The 18291-nt window shown below is 33.6% G+C and overlaps 1 protein-coding gene across 3 annotated transcripts in view; it reads right to left on the bottom strand.

Moving 5' to 3' along the window:
• Positions 1-18291, bottom strand: part of SPOCK3 (SPARC (osteonectin), cwcv and kazal like domains proteoglycan 3) — a 510259-nt gene that overhangs the window by 273146 nt on the left and 218822 nt on the right. For all 3 annotated transcript variants that reach the window (XM_054683476.2, XM_054683477.2, XM_001151431.5), the window contains exon 4: positions 502-616. In XM_054683476.2, the coding sequence (XP_054539451.1) occupies positions 502-616 (115 nt within the window). The remainder of the gene's footprint in view (positions 1-501; positions 617-18291) is intronic.

Raw genomic sequence — 18291 nt, forward strand, 5'->3', positions numbered from 1 at the left:
GAATAGATACAAGGACTCCACTGGTATGAGTGACCCCTGAAGAAGGCGTCCTGAGGGGTTCAAGTCCCAAGTCCCTATTTCGTGACTTTTAATCTCTTTTTATGAACATCAATCATTTTCTCTCCTTTAACTTTCTAACTCTCTCCTGAGGGAAATAAAGATGTTTGAATAGCCACAAACAAAAATATGCGGAGGGAACAAAACTAATTGTTCCTTAAACTTGAAAAAGCACAAACATCTAGATATAACATTTTAAATATCATCTTTATAAGACCTTCTTTATTTAATAATATATGCCTCAAATTCTATAATCTGTAGTAATTGTGACTGATACCAATGTTTAACCCAAGTGAATCATAATTGTATTAACTAAGCTTCTGTAACTGTTTCAATAAAACTCTGCATAAAAGATTAGCAGGCACTGCCAAATATTTATACTCTGCAGTTATTCCTGGTAAGGAGCACTGTTCAATCAGTGGGATTAAATTTAACAATGTTTACCTGTGTGTAAGCCTCCGGTGACTAATGCAGACTGCAGTCTGAGAATCTTGAGCAATGCATACTTTATGGCGACTACATTTCATCTTTAAGCATGGATCCTTAGCTGGATCTAAAGCTAAAAAAATTGCAAAGAAAATATTAAAATAAGCTTCTGTAAAATGGAGGTATCAAATCCCATCAAACACAATTTGATCAGGTCATTTACATAATGCTTAATTGTAAACTTTCTTCACATTCTTTCTCTATTAAGAGAAACTTCTGCTTCTACCCACATAACTCAGAGTTAACAGCTAGCTGTAGTTGTCTCATCCACTCTATTCAGAAGCTAAGAGGCACATATGCCTATGATCAGACAATGTGTTATCAAAATAGAAACTTTAAGACTCAAACTCTCTGTAGTTGCTACTGCCTTCTAAGCAGCAAAGGTGGTGAAATAAAGTTAGAGTATGTTACTGAAGTATTTTATGACAGTGGAAAACTGCAATCTATACCCTTGCTTTCCCGAGATAAATGCTGGTGGGTCAATAAAAGGGACAAAATGAACAAACAAAAATGTCAGTGGACATTAATGGATATCTTTGGCTATCCAAAAATAGTCTAGAGCTGTATTTGGAGACTGGATGAATATATCATAGTAAGAACTGAGATTCTGCATTTTCATTTTTACATCATTTGTGCATAATATTTGGACCACCATTTCTTCAAACAAAACTGTCTTGATGGCTGTCAACAAAAAGGCTATGTGAAATGTCGACGGTTTCATTTTATAACATCTTTATTTATATGTAATTCACATACTACACAATTTGGGCAGTTAAGTTTACAACCAATATTTTTCAGTATGTTTGCAATTATAAAATTATCACCATAATCAATATTAGAAGAATTTCATCACCAAAAATACCCAAACATATCGTCTTGTTATCATCCCCTATTCCCTCTCCCCTCCAACTAGTATTAGGCAACTACTCATCTAATTTCCATCTCTAGATATTTTCCTATTCTGGACATTTTATATAAATTGAATGTTAAAATTTGTGGTGCTTTGTGCCTAGCTTCTTTCACTTGGAACAATGTTTCTGAAGTTCAATCATGTTGTACCATGAATCACTACCTAATTCCTTTATATTGCTGAATATTATGCCATTTTACATATATACCACATTTTATTTATTCACTAGTAGATATGAATTTTGGTTGTTTCCACTTTTTGGCTATTGTAAATAATACTGCTATTGGTGATCGTTCATGGTTAATCCCAGAGACACTTTGTTTTAATTTATTGTTGGGGGCAGACCAGAGGAGGAGTTGGTACAAATAAACAAAAGGCACTGAGTGTCCAGATTTGGTACATGCCAAAATTGAGAGAAAGAAACAATGAAATATGGTAAACAAAAAATTCTAGTGCACAAAGAGAAAACCAGAAAAATGTGCATTTGGAATATGCAGAAGTATTTGGAAGGGTTCCAGGCTGACCAGTGGAAATAAAATGTGGATTTGAGATAATCTTTGAGGGTAACTCAAGCTGTTTCTTAAGCATATTTAGTCAATAGCCTAAATAAAGTGAATATATTTTGATAATCAATGCATTTTATTTATTTTATTATATTTTATTTTATTTTTGAGACAGAGTTTCTCTCTGACGCCCTGGCTAGAGTTCAGTGGTGCGATCTCCGCTCACTTCAACCTCCGCTTCACAGGCTTAAGTGATTCTCCTGCCTCAGCCTCCCAAGTTGCTGGAACTACAGGCGCCCACCACCATGCCCAGATAATTTTTGTATTTTTAGTAGAGACGGGGTTTCACCATGTGTTGGCCAGGCAGCTCTTGAACTCCTGACCCGAAATGATCCACCCACCTTAGCCTCCCAAGGTGCTGGGATTACAATGGTGAGCCACTGCCCTCGGCCTAATACTCAATATAAAATACAGATATAAGCTATAATATATATGCACATATATCTTACTGATTTCAATATATAAAGTATATTTCTGCAAAACTCTTGTTAGAGATTTTACATAACCATGAGATTTAAAATAAAGAATGTTAACACATATCATTGGTGACATTTTAACTAACAGACATTTTATATTATTCCATGCTAAAGTGGTCAAGACATTAAACGCATCTATTTGGAAGACAAATGTTTCAATTTTCTCCATACTAAGATAATTTTTTAAATAAGTAATGATTAGATTAATTATAGCTTTCCTTGTTTGGTCAGTAGCTTTAATAATGAAAATAAACTATATTAATTTTTCATTGTCTATAACATGTTAAATATACTTTGTTCACTATGCAAATGTAAATTGCTACAACATTCTTTTCAGACTATCCAGTTTGAATCATCATTAGGTAAAAAAAGCTGTCTTCGAAATACTGCACTACAAAAGTGTATGACTTCTTGTTGGACAACATAAAAGAAAAAAACACACTATAACTTAGAAGATATTAAAAGTGTTTTGAGCTATTTCTAATGTTTAGCCTATGTTGATTTCTAATTACTAAAATCACTTTTTAAAATTCATTAAACAATTCTGCCTAACAATTAAATAATGTACTGCCTCTGTACTATATGTACATATATGTCATATACTCCTTTTGAGTATATTTAATCTTGGACTTATGTTCTGAAAAAGGAGTGTTTTCATTTTGAAATAAAACACTGTAGTACATATAAAATTTTGATTAATCTAGTTACGATTCCAATGCAGACTGGTATGATTATAGCTGTTTTTTTCTTTACCTTATAAAATCTGCATTCGATAATTTCCAAAAGTTCTGTCACACAGTTTTGTCATGTATGCTCAAGAAAATGGAACTCAAAAATTGATATACAGTGAAAATAGAACAAATTTAACACATGAAAAATAATGTAATGAGTTTTACATAGGATTCTATGTAAATGACCAAATAAGAGAGGAGCAGTATTTGTCAGGAGATGGAAAATATAGGAGAAAATAAATATAAAGAATCAGATACATAGCATGTACAGTAACAAAAAGACCACTTTCTGTGCATGAGATTTTAACCATCTGTATTTTTTAGTAGAACTCACATTGTTGGCAGCTTAAAAAATACAAAACATTACACACTGTAAATACAGATGCCTAAGATTTTATTCTTGAAACCACAACAATAACACAACAAATTTCTCTTGGCTGAAGTCCATGGATTAGAATCAATCCTGTGCCTTAAAGGGACCTGGCATAAATTCATCATCTCCCTCTGTTGTGTTCTTCTTTCCATCTTGTTTTCCATTTAGCGTCTCCTCTTCTGTTCCGCATGATTGTATTTAGTTTTCTCTCCAGCAACCAGTCAAACTACCTCTAGAAAGATTTCAGCAATTGCATTTGACTTCACTTGGCTATATTCTTTTCTTCATCCTAATCTCTAATAAACTTTCTGGTCAGTGTAAACTAACCTGGGTACCTGACAAGTAAGTTTTTTTTGGTTGTGTTTCAGAAAACACCATCTGTATTTTAAACAACTGCCATATAATGTATCCTTTGAGCGTCATTACATTCGCAGTGTAGGATCTCCCTCAATCTTTTGCCAGAATACTTGTTTTTTAGTCCAGAATTTTTCCCAGTTACTTCCAGACAAAGCCCTGGGCTTCATTCACATTTGTTTTTGGTCTCACCTACCCTTGCTGCCTCAGGCATTCCCACCATTATGGGCTGGATGAGGCCTGATTCTTCCTAGTTTATGCTAGGATAGATATCGTACAAGAATTGTATCTTGTCTCCAGCAGACTCAACATTTTTGTTGGCAGAGATGTATAAATAGTTATTAATAATTAGAATACATTGTTAAGTGGAACTTACATAAAAATATATAATATGCATACACAGAGAGACGGAGAGATCACATGATGGTGAATGGGAGAAAACTAGAATGAGCGACACCTTAGGTAAGTTTTACAAGAATATAGGACCCACCAAGTGCACAAAATGAAGCTCCAGTATAAGTAGATGGAATAAATAGCAAAAATGTAGAAAAAGGATGCCCTACTCATGGAATGGCAGATAGTTCAGGACCAGTGAAATATAAAATGCTCATATCGCCTGTGAGTATCGTGGAAAACACTGAACAGGGAGATGGAAGCTTCTTAGCCTTCCAGAGTTTTATCGTTTTGGTAATGTCATGGCCTGGCATGATTTTAGGTAGAAGAGTGGCATGATTATTTATTGCAGAAAGACCACACACAAGAATTTGGAGATGGTTTGAAGTGTGTGTGATTAAGACAGGGATATCAACCAGCTGTATGAGAGAGAAAGAATAAGAACCTGATCTAAGATAAATGGGTGTGAAGATGGAGAAGAGGGGATGCATTTCAAGAAGGACACTGATTCAATAGGGTCTAATTATTAATATAATAGAAGGGGGAAATTGGTTGAAATAAAAGAAATGGTGTTTGGTGGCACCACTGAACAATAAATAAGATATTTGGTGGTGAGAAAAAAAATTCAGCAAGTTTAGTTGTGAGAAGTTAAGGTGATGACCTTATCTTTCATATTAGTGAAATGCCTGTGGTGACATCCAGATACTAATACTCAGCTGTCACCTAGATATTTGGATCTTGTATTCCAAGGAGGGTTAGGGGAAAGATGTCCCTCCAGTAGTCATCTCAAAGAATGTACATTAGAAACATAATCAGTCTTGTAATCTAGTTAGATTTTTAGGATGTTCAGCTTGATGACATATTTAAAGTAAAAAGATGGAAAACTTCTTTTTATGGCCAACTCTCTTATCTTCTTCCCACAGCACATTTTTGGGCTCGAACAGAGAACTCAGGCACCATCTCCCAGGTTTTACACATACTGAGAACAGAATAATGGACAATGATTTTCTTTTTTTTTCTTTATTATTTTTTTTTTGAGATGGAGTCTCACTCTGTTGCCCAGGCTGGAGTGCAGTGGTGCGATCTCAGCTCACTGCAAGCTCTGCCTCCCGGGTTCATGCCATTCTCCTGCCTCAGCCTTCCGAGTAGCTGGGACTACAGGCACCCGCCACCACGCCTGGCTAATTTTTTTTGTATTTTTTAGTAGAGATGGGGTTTCACCATGTTAGCCAGGATGGTCTCGATCCCCTGACCTCGTGATCCGCCCGCCTCGGCCTCCCAAAGGCCTGGGATTACAGGTGTGAGCCGCCGCACACAGATTGGACAATGATTTTCTTGGAGTCATCAACTTCTTGCCCATCGCCTTAATATTTTGAGAACAGGGATGCAGAAACCATTAAAAAAAACAGTACTCAAAATCCCTTTATATACTTTGTGCAAACCCTCTACTCTGGACGAGAAATGATTGGAAAGTTCTTAAACCTTAGAATTTCAATGTCCTTTAAAATACTGACTTACAATCACAAAACCCAAAAACCTCTGATAATTGAAAAGTCTTTGTTTTTGTTGTTGTTGTTGTCGGGGACTTGCAAATACTTGTGAAAATCTCATTTGATAAAGAAAAGGATACTGTGAATTAATGTAAATTAATTTATGATTTTAAGTCAATTTAGCATTTAGCTTCAAAAGGACTACTATTTTTAATTGCAGGGTGGTGTGCTGCAGAATTATAATTTTTTTTTACAGGGTATACATATAGTTGCATGCATTATATGATACACAAATCATATTGATTTTTTACAATATGAAAATTTCAAAATTCTATACACATCCGTTCTAAGCATTTGGATGGGATATTATATGAGCATTCAATTATTGCAATTTATTCAGTATCTGCTCTGTGCCAGTACAGTTCTTTTTTGTTTATGTGTAAAATATCCTTAAAACCATTTTCTGAAACATGTTAGCATCTCAGTTTTAGATATCAGAAAATTATAGATCAAATACAATGTTTATCCTAGGATGTATAACTAGCAATTAGTAGAACCAGGTTTCAAACCCAAGCCCTTGGAATTACAAAACCTGAATAATTTGCCACTGAAGAATCCCGTTTCCTGAGCTTTCGGTGAGATTCAGAGTAGCTGAAACAATGTCCTGTGCTCAGCTGACCTTTATATTCTCTATAACAGAATAAAAAGTTAAAACTTTTGCTGAAATAATATTCATATATAATATCTAGTAAGACAAGCAGAAAAGACTGTAAGATTGACTATTACCAGAGTATTTGTCTAGTTTTGATTCTGAGAGTTCATTCTTATGCTTACATATGTTGCTTTCTCTCTAATAAATCAGTTCCATATGCAATTGCTTGGAACCTAATACTGTATTCCGATAATTCGCCTACCCAGAAAATCATTCAACAATGCCTAAAAGCCATCTATTTAATCTGATCTTTACATTTCATATTAAAGCACTATCATTTTAATGCAAAATACAGACTTTTTGGGGAAACCTTTAACTATTTGATCTGTTCATTAATTTTTCACTATTTTTAAAATATTCATCATATGTTCTATTTTAATTCCGCCTCTTTTCCCAGGCATATTTCTAGCCAGGGGTATTGTTTCCTCATACCTGTTGCTACTACAGCACTGCTCCTCTCACATACTCTTTATCCCTCGCAACTCAAAACTCTCAGGTGCCACTTTGCTCTTTCATCACAGCATGGCCACTTCCAAGGATTCTTTGGGTAAATGTTGCTGTCATTCTTTTCTATAGAGATTCCTTTCCATGGAGATGTATTTAAGGGAAGTTTTTGTTGTTGTTATCACTAGAATTCATAAGCCTGTTCTCCATCACCAGAGCCTTCTTCCAAGGAGTACATATATCCCTGCATTCACCTTGAAGCCTTATTTTTCAGTTCTCAGAAATGTGTGAATTTAATGGAGCTCAAGAAAACATTAATACCCTGGCTTCTGGCTCTATTCTTCTGTGGCTAACACAGTATATATACAGTCATCCTTTTGTATCTGTAGAGTATTGGTTCCAGGACCCCAGAGGGTACCAAAATCCGCAGATACTCAAGACCCTTATATAAAATGGTGTAGTAGTTCCAAATAATCTACACACATCCTCTTGTACAGTTTAAGTAATCCCTAGATTATTCATAATGCCTAATACAATGTAAATGCTATAAAATAGTTGGTATACTATATTTATTTTATCAGTATTTTAATTGTTATATTGTTATTTTAATTTTTTTTCAAATATTTTTGGTCCGTGGCTGCTTGAATCCACAGATGTGGAGTCTGCCTATTCTGAGGGCCAGTTGTAATCTGATTTAAGCAACAGGTCAGTCCTTACTGCACTCTCCATAAAACCTTAACTATCTGGCTGCAAAGAAGTCAGTCACATTGTTCATAAAACAAGGTCATTGCCCTGTAGAAATCTAAAATGCCCTTTATTATAGCTGTAGAAAATCCTTTTCTTCTTCTGTGGCAAGAAAAGTATTGACTAGGCTTTATAACTTTAAAATGAAAAAGTTTAAATTTGTGACAAGCCTGCCTGTGTTCAATAGAACCTCTAAGAAGTTACTGATGATGCTTTTGTCAACAGCTTTTCCTCCTCTCGTGAGTGAAGGTGACAGGACAGTGTTTAATTATGAATATTACCATTGGCCACAGTCTAATGACGTTAAGGTATTAGACCTTCTAAATATCAGTCTATTTCAAAATTTTATTTTGTTTCAAGAGGATTTATGAAAGAAATAAATTTTTCACATGTTTCTAAGTGTCAAAAGGAAAAAGAATAAAAGGTAATTCAGTGCTAATAAAATGTGCACAAGATTCATGCAAATTGGTAAGGCTAAGAAGACACTTCATGAAAATAAGTTTTAAAACTATAAATATATTTATTTCTTGAGCTTGAGCAGTAGTAGCAGTCCATTAGTATTATAATAGCAAGCTTTACATCTAAAAATAACTTTTTATATACAGAGTTGAAGGTCTAAAAAGATGTACTAGATCATAAAGAATTTCAGGAAGATTAATATTCTATTGTAATGTTTTATACGTGATTCTTATACCATGTAGATCCTACTATAATATAAATATATACTTAATTATTATTTTCAAATATAGAATGATTAAGTCATATTAGGACATTTATAATTCTTAGCAACATTATAAACTATATTACTAGAGGTAATATTAGCATGAAGCTATAAAAATTGTAGCATAAAAGGCTATGGTAGAGGATTTGAATATGTAAGTCTCACATATTTAGGGACCATATAATGATGTTATGCAGGCTTTTTAAGAAATTCTTTCTTCAAAAATGAATTCTCATTTTAGATAGTCACATTTTTCTCTTTAACCAAGTAAACTTGTGCTTATATGCTGACTACTGTTTTCAAATGTCTTTTGTAAAATATAGTACATGTACACCATGTAAGACTATACAGCCATAAGAAAGAATGAAATCATGTCCTTTGCCGCAACATGGATACAGCTGGAGGCCATTATTCTAAGTGAAGTAACACAGAAACAGAAAATCAAATACCACATATTCTTACTTACAAGTGGGAGCTAAACAAAGAGTACACATGGACCTAAAGATGGAAACAATAGACAGTGGGGACTCCAACAGCAAGAAGGGAGGGAAGCAGGGGAAGGACTGGAAAAACTACCTATTTAGTACTATGGTCACTATTTGAGTGATGGGTTCACTAGATGCTAAACCCCAGCATTACACAGTACATCCATGTAATAACCTGCACATGTACCCCCAGAATCCATAACAATTAAAAAGAATAATACACCCCTAAAAAGTTTTAAAAAATAAAAGGTCTTCAATTACTTTTTCTTTTGTATAACTAATATGCTTCATATCATATTTACATGATAATCTATTTATCCTTCAATAATGTCTGTCCCATATCCAGGAAAATTATAATTAAAAAATATTAACAAACATCCAACAACAACAAAATAACTTAAAAAAAAAATACTAAACCATAGGCTAGGATCTGGCAATTTTAGTATGTATCCGAGGGCCTTACATGTTCTCTTGGGTAATGCAAAGAAAATGGGAACTAGATTTGGGAACTCTTTGAAGCTTGGATTCCTGAAGAGCTCCTTCTTTAATTAAATAAGAAAGCCCAGCAACTAACCAAAATAAACATAAAATTGCAAGTGTATCCAGACACTGGTTTAAAAAATAATTACCATGAAAGGATATAAAACTCCAAGTCTTTTTGCACATTGGTGGTGAGGTTTTAATTTATATTACTTTCACGGTGTAAAAAAATTCAAGCTCATAATTTAACAAAATATTGGTGGAAACCAGTTACAAATTCTAAGGCTGTGAGAGAAACAAATGCAATTTCTGCAGCATCAGAATTTTTCACCAGCCAGTGCATACAGAACCCTCGCAATACCAAAAATAACAACAACAAAAATAACAAAATAAACATAATGAAGAGGATCACACACACACAAAATTGCAAACCACACCAGGAAACAATCCAAACCACTCAAAAATCCAAATTTAATCCACTCAAAAACTAGCATATCAAGAAATCAAAATATTCTTGTAAAATCAGAAAGGGACAAAATATTAAGCATGTTTATATTAATTCATGTCATAAGAGAAAATATTTGATTAAAGATATAAAATAAATATAGAAATATAAAAACAACATGATAATATGAAAAAAATTAAAATAGACCTTCTAGAAATTAAAAAGAACTAAAATTTAAAAAGTAGTTGCAGATTAACAACCCTAGCCTTCAGAGGAAATAATAGGGAGTTCTGAGTATAATTATTAAAATTAAACTAACTACCAAAGCACATTATGCTGAAACTGCAAAGAAATAAACAATAAGTGGGTGGGGGGAGTAAATTGAAAGCAACCAAAAGGAAAAAGCAGTTTGTTTTCAGGGAACAACCACAGACTAAGAGTGAATTTATGAGTTAATGGCAAATCATGGCAAAACATGTGAAATCATATATTGTGGTGAGGAACAAATAATTATCAAATAAGAATTCCAGGCCAGACGTGGTGGCTCATATCTGTTATCCCAGCACTTTGGGAGGCTGAGGTGGGCAGATCACTTGAGCTCAAGAGTTTGAGGCTACCCTGGGCAATATGGAAAAACCCATCTCTACAAAAAGTACAAAAATTAGCTGGGTGTGGTGGCCGTGCCTGTAGTCCCAGCTACTCAGAAGGCTGAGATGTGGAGAATCACTTGAGCCCAGGAAGTTGAGGCTGCAGTAAGCCAAGGTCACGCCACTGCACTCCAGTCTGGGTGATACAGTGAGACTCTGTCTCAAAAAAAAAAAAAAAAAAAAAATCCAGACACATCCAAATTATTCTTTAAGAAAGATACATTTATGAAAAATATGTTCATAAAGATACATTCATAAAAAATTATTAAATGTATAGCACAATTTGTACATGTTGAAAGAACAACAAAAGGATATGCTTCAACAAATAGGAGGAAATTATATCAATGGACCCAGAAGGAATAGTGAATTGCAGGAAGCGATGATGAGCAATAAACTGATAAAATTTGATGATTTGAAATTAGTTATGTTAGTAAAAATATTAATAGAAAAATGATTAATTTCCAGTGGGTGGGAGATAAAATGAGGTGAAACTCATTAAAAATAGTGAGGAAGTCGAATGTCAAAGATTTGTGACTAATGTGATCTAAGATCCTAGCACTCTTCATAAGGGCAATGGAGCAAATTATTATATAGTTACTTTCATCCAGTTTTGCTGGTGGTGCATGTAAACATTTAAAACAAATTACTCAAAGAAGAGCAAGAGATCTCATAACTTTTAAACTAGCACAAAGTAAAATGATAAAAAGGAACTCAATTATATCAAAACTCACAATTGGTGAAACAGAAAAAAAAAGAGATAATCTTAGATTGGACTTATAAAAACCTCTTCAGGGTTCCTGAGAGCTGCACCTAAAATACAATACGAATTGAGTAAAAAATACAAAAAAAAAAAAATGCGGGAAAAGCTTACCTGGCAAGTACTAATCCAAAGGAAGGCAGTTATGGCAATATTCACATCACACAAAAATCCCCAAATCGTGGAAGGAGAGAGCTGGAAATGTCATCAGTTGATTCAGGGGTTGTTGCCTTAAGCATACCTATTCAAACAACCTCTCTAAAATACTTTCCTTTTCTATTCTGTAGTCATCATTGTTTCCATGCCCCAGTATTCCTCAACCTCTACTTTGTATTGTTACTTTCCTCCACCAAAATTCAAATCTTTGTTATTTATTACAATTTCACATTTTTCAATATGCAAATGTTAAAGTAATTTTAACAATTTTAAAATATTAACGATAACCATAATGACAACAAAAAGTTTCCCCAGGATCGATGTTGTTAAAATATAGCTTTAAATGCTATGTCCTTTCCTCAAGAATTTGAGTATGTCTTAGAATAGCAAGCCTTGAGCTTTAAGGAGATGAATACATTAGTTGGCCATATAAACATCAACTCATCAGCAAATGTGGCTTTCTAACAAATAAAGACATAAAAGACCTATTGCTTTTATTGAATTCAGTCTCTTTTGGAGACCATTAACCTTGTAAATATTAATTATATTCCATCCTTCATTTAACCATCAAGAAGTTCAGAACCAAATGTGAGGTATGCTTTTTACAACTGTGCAAAATCTTTTAGGGTATACATTTTGTATGATAATCCTCTTATTGTTTTATTTTATATCTTTTTAATATTTTTGTGTGTGATTCAAATAAAAATAATTTTCTACTCTCCATTCATTCTTTTAAAAATACAGTTTATTTCACATTTAATCGAGTGACATTTTTCAAGGTTGGGATGAATAAATTAAAAAACTGAAAAAATGAGGCAACTTCTATTCAAATTGATTTTTCCAGTAATGTTTTGGGACTATGTTTTAATAATTAAAAATGAAAATCTAAAAGAAAGATGCATACAAACACAAATATCAGTGAATAAAGGTACAAGTAGTTATGTAATTCATTTAGAATGAAGTTGTCAAGTGTTAAAAATTATTGGTATTATACAGCCTCTACTAGTATATATGCAAATGTGTAACTTTCCTCATATGAGCTGGAAAAAAAAGTTGTATATGTAAAAATTCAGTTTGCCTTCCTGGGTATTATATTTTATCATCAAAATTTTGTATTGTGGCACATATATCTGCCACTATTATGGCAAACACATAAGCAAATATACCCTTCTCTTGAATTTCAATTGTAACTTACAGTATTTAAGTTACATTTAGGTGATGTAGTTATATTAGGTGATTAAGTTATATTTAGGTGATGAGATAGCTCTTTAGCACTTGGGTAAAAAAATTAAGAAAACTAAGACTAAGTTGGACAGTTATCATGATTTAAAAGCAGATGAATAGTAAAACTCAGAGTTTAGTGGCAATTTTGGAAAAATCACAACACGAAATAATGCAATCAGTACATAGCCATCATTCATTTGCTAAAATGTTTCTTTAAGCTTATTTGTGTGCTCTCACAAAAAATGAAGTGACCAGTAACTTTAACATGATTTTAAAATCGTTTTAATGTTTAATAATAAAGCGTTAAATATGTTTTTGTTGTTCTGATAGCAGTTTCTTTCATTGTAACTCTATGCTGTAAAGCTATAGGAAGAAGTGGTTTTCTTGGGATTTTTTTAAACTTGCCAGATGTTATAATGAAAGGCTTTGCAACTGAGCAGCATAGAAAGTAGAGGTAATACTTGATAGTTAATTAGAATTTTGACAGTCAATTTTGTGGTACTAAAAGTGATTAAATACAGTGAGTCTTTGGATTGACTTTATTAGTTTCAAAACTTAATATTACTTCAGTTGTATAAAATCCATGTACTCTAACTCTGATCTCCCCATTGCAAATATGAAATGTGAAAGGCTACCTATTAGCAGATTTTGATGCATTGCAGGATTAATTTATTTTGTAATAAATAAATACCAAAATACCATAATATTTATTTCAATGATATCTTAATACATGTTTATTAAAAGCAAAAGCTACTACATTGACAAATCAAAGCTAATGAAAAATCTAAATGCTATTACAAGGCAGAAATTTATTCTACTATTGTTCTACTCTAGACAAAGGATTGAGGAAGATTTTGAAATACCATTCTCTTTGGTTCGCTACCATTTGTTTTCTTTGTCAATATATAATATTGTCTTCTAAACTTCTTAATAAAATAAATGCTAATAGGATTTCTTTTATAAAATAGATGCCTTTCAGAATATTGATCACCGTATATGTTAAATACAGTGAATATTAGTATAAATAATATTATTTATAAAACTATTGTATTATAAAATATTATCATAAAATATTTTTACCGGTTTCCATTTTGTAATCTATTACATGATATATAATAAAGATGAAGATACTGAATTCTCACCCTAAGGATTTATATTTGGGATTGTCTTTCCGGTGTTAGAACTGAATATATCTATGATTTGCTTAACACAAAAAGGCTGTCTGAAATAGAATCATAAAAGAAAGCCCCTACTAATATGGCGATTTTGGCTTTGGCTTGATAAAGTAATGTTTATCGGTAGTTCCTTGATGATATCCCCTAACCATCCTAAACCTAATGTTTTAATTTGTAAATTGGAAAAACTGGGCTATTAATTCTAAAATGTAAAATAAAATATCCTATAATTGTTTGATTTAACTAGCCTGGGAGGTAGTGCATAAACACATAAGAAATATATTTAAGAATTCACATTGAGTTGAAAAGATGTGTATGTAACTTTGAATGAATGTGTGTTAGGTGCTTAGAGTATTTACAGGCACATAGAGAGCATTATATTTGGCCATTATCATTTGTCTTTTGGTTGATTAGCTATGAAACCCCTATAAAATCTCTTGTAACATGCCCTGCACTTCTACTGAGCTCCTCCTGGAGGATCTCTGGCCCACTTTGAGTAACAATCTGCCTTTCTCAGCCCTCTAGTAGGACACAGAATTTCCTCCATGCAATAAAATCCTTTTGACTCTAAACTCACCACTTCCCTAAATAAATTCTACTTTTTCTTGAGTGAGTTTATTTTTTTGTCTATTTTAAGGTAAACATAATAATTTTCACATAAACTCTTTTTAAAGAATAATGAAACTAAGCCTTAAAACACACCAGGCAAGATGGCTCATGCTTGCAATCCCAGTATTTTGGGAGGAAGAGGCAGGAGGATTGCTTGAGGCCTGGAGTTCAAGACTAGCCTGGGCAACAAGGTGAGACTCCATGACATCAAAAAATAAAATAAAATAAAAATTTAGCCGAGCATGGTGACGTACACCTGTAGTCTCAGCTACTCACGAAGTTAAGGCAGAAGGATTACTTAAGTTCAGGAGTTCGAGGGTGCAGTGAGCTATGATAATGCCACTATGCTCCAGCTTGGGTGACAGAGAGATATCCTGTTTTTAATTTTTTTTAAAGACTGAAACAAAGGTTTTAAGTACAGATATGTTTTCTCTGAAAGCTGTGTCAAATATTGCTGTCAAAATAGCTAACACACACATGCATACACACACACACACACACACACCCCTACACAAATGGTCAGGGTGGGGCTGGGCTGGCCGTTAGGATGGAGATGGTGAGAGAAATGTTCTTAACTCAGGTATCCGCATTCACAAAAATGTCTCAAACTACACTTAAAATTACTGCATTTTATTTTAGTAAATTATACCTCAATGGAAAAGAAAATTACTCTTTTTTCTAAGATATTATTATTTTTAAAAATATTTTTGTAATATAAGAATATTAAAAGCCTTTTAAATCAACTATTTCAGGACAACAAAACCAGGCAATCAGAAATAAACATCAAAAATTCCACTATTAAAATTTAGATAGTATAATTCAGTTCTTCCCCATTCACAGAGGGTGCTCCTCTAGAAGGTAAATACTGCTCCCTATAGATAGATAAAACTAATTTTAAAAAACCAAGTTATGACATGAAAGAAGACACAGAACTGCATCTCATTTTCCCAAAACGTCATTCAAATACTGTTGGCAATGTTTATAAAAGACTTGGGTTTCACTACTGGAATCTAAATACTCTAAAAATGAAAAGAGGCTTTATATATGCCCAGACTTTTAAAACTGAGACTATTTTGTAAAACCGATAATACTGGCTAAAGTAACAACTTAATAGAATTTAAACCTAAGAATTATCTTTAATTTTGCATAGAAATTTTTAGAACCTAGTTTACAAATTAAAGCTTTGTAAATGTTTTTCAAATAATTCCTTCTTTCAGGAGATTGATGTTGCTTAAATAGAGCTGCAATTGCAAGAATAATAAACTATTTTAGCTAAGCAAGGTTAACAATCAACCTGGCAGGTAAATGAGCCTTATGGATCTTTCTTAGTCTTCAGTTTGTCATTTCCAATTAATATCACTGCTTACAAAAAACAATCCATTGGAAAGTAATGATCTGACTGTTGTTAAATGAAACTTTCATTGACTGCCATCTACTTAGGCGTGATTAGATTAAAACCCAGAAGTTATCCAAGTAATTGCATCAAATGATAGAGTGGTTTCTGACACTCATAGCCCTTTCGGTAACCTTATTTTGTTAGACATGCTAATCTGTAGTTCATCCTGGTGCAAATGAAAATTCCTAATTGTTATTTACTAAAGAACTGCATCTTTAACATTGATCTATCAGATTAATAGTTTGCCATATCTGGTGAGCTAATATGCCAAAGTGCCTAATTTAAAAATCTAAAGACACTGGGAATTTTTTGTTAAAAAAAGTATTTATCCAAATATTCAAAATATTCAAACAGTATTTATAGTCACTTTCTTCGGGTCGTAAATTGACGATCCAATTAGGCCTGACTGAATAGTTATAGCAGAGTCCAATTTTTGAAACTGACAGGAAAGCCTGTGGAATTATAATATGTGGCTTGATGATATGAAAAATAATGCAAGCAACACAAATGGCTAAGCAGTTAAGTCTGTAAGTAGTTTTTGATATTAAATATTAGAAATTTATTTTTCTGATTAAGCTATTGGAGAATAAAAAGAACATCTTTTTTAAAAAACAGAACAACAATGAATCTGGAACATGAGATTCTAAAGTGTTTCAGGATTGATCAATAGTAAAAAAGGTTAAAGAGGATAAAATGCTGCTATATATTTTTGTTCAACTTTAAAACTTAGATAAAATGTTTGGAAAATTGTAAATTTCCGTTGCACAATTAACTTTTAGAATGTAAAATCTTCACTATATTGCATATAATTTCCCCATGAAGAAAGCTGGATATGTCACTGAGAGATGCAAAAGGAACCCAGAAAATCTTTTTTTTTTTTTTTTTCTTTTAATTGGTCTTGCTCTGTCGCCAGGCTGGAGTGCAGTGGCGTGATCTCAGCTCATTGCAACATTCGCCTCCTGGGTTCAAGCGATTCTCCTGCCTCAGTCTCCTGAGTAGCTGGGATTACAGGCGCCTACCACCACACCAGGCTAATTTTTTGTATTTTTGCTAGAGATAGGGTTTCACCATATTGGCAAGGCTGGTATTGAACTCCTGACCTCAGCTGATCCACCAGCCTTGGCCTCTCAAAATGCTGAGATTATAGGTGTGAGCCACGGCTGAACTTGCAAGTTAATTACTTTGAGACGCAAAGCTTTGGAAAAGTGTTTCCCAGATTTCTGACTACACCATTGCTGTCCCTACGTAAGCTATCAACAATGAGTCTGAAAGACCAAGATCATAGGATTATTCTGTGGAATGGAATGGATCTCTATTAGGCTAGGGTGTAGTAAAGACAAGATTTGAAACATGCAAAGAATATAAGAGCCTCCCCATATTTTCTATCTTGGAATAAATGAGGGGAAAAATGGAGAAATAACAAGGGCAGATAGCAAAGTAATTGAACCTGGGTTCCCATTTCCCTTTCCTTGGGCTTCAGCTCAACTTTTGGGCAATGCTCGGAAGAGTGAGAGTAAAACTCCAAACAGTGGGGCATTTGTACAGTAACACAGAGGCCATCACACAAAACTGTACTGGGACAGTCTCAGACATGAACATATCTTAATAACCTTGGGAGGAGAGCTGCTCAGTCAAAAGGAAATCTTTGTTTGCACTTTTAAAGCCACCTCAGTTCCTACCCAGCATAGTCACTAATTTCAGAGCCACTAGGGCTTGGCATGAGACCCATTCTCCAGACTGAAGTGATCTTGTCTCCAGAGTGGAGTAGAGCCACTGGATAGATAGAGGCCATGATAGATAATTTGCAGTCTGTACTCAGCAGGGCTAAGTCTCCCCTTCACCAGCCATGCCCACCTTACACCCAGACAGACACTATCTCGGAAAGAGGAAAAGTGAATGAGGAGACAGTTAAGAGACTAAACATCCAATGCAGATACCTGAGTTAAGAACATTTCTCTCACCATCTCCATCCTCACTGCCAGCCCAGCCCCACCCTGACCGTTTGTATATGAGTGTATGTGTGTGTGTGTGTGAGTGTGTGTATGCATGTGTGTGTTAGCTATTTTGATAGCAATGTTTGACACAGCTTTCAACACATCTGTACTTAAAACCTTTGTTTCAGTCTTTAAAAAAATTAAAAACAGGATATTGATTAAAACCCAATATTGGGTGATATTGATTAAAAACACCCAATATTGATTAGATTGAATTATTTTATTGAATTGTTATCTAATTGTTAAATTAGAGTAAGTAACAAGTCGTGTTGTACATTTTTTTTTTTCTCACGAAGGGACTTACTAAGAGATTTTTCTCTTTTAGGGACTTGGGAAGAAACCAAATACTATGGACTAAGTAAAAATATTATATTTTTTCACATATTCAAGTTAAGTTTTTTATGCTGATATATAGTTATAACTTGTATAATGATCTTGATTAATAGAGTACAAGTGTTAATAAAAAACA

Source organism: Pan troglodytes, chromosome 3, assembly GCF_028858775.2.
Source record: "Pan troglodytes isolate AG18354 chromosome 3, NHGRI_mPanTro3-v2.0_pri, whole genome shotgun sequence".
NCBI lineage: Eukaryota > Metazoa > Chordata > Mammalia > Primates > Hominidae > Pan > Pan troglodytes.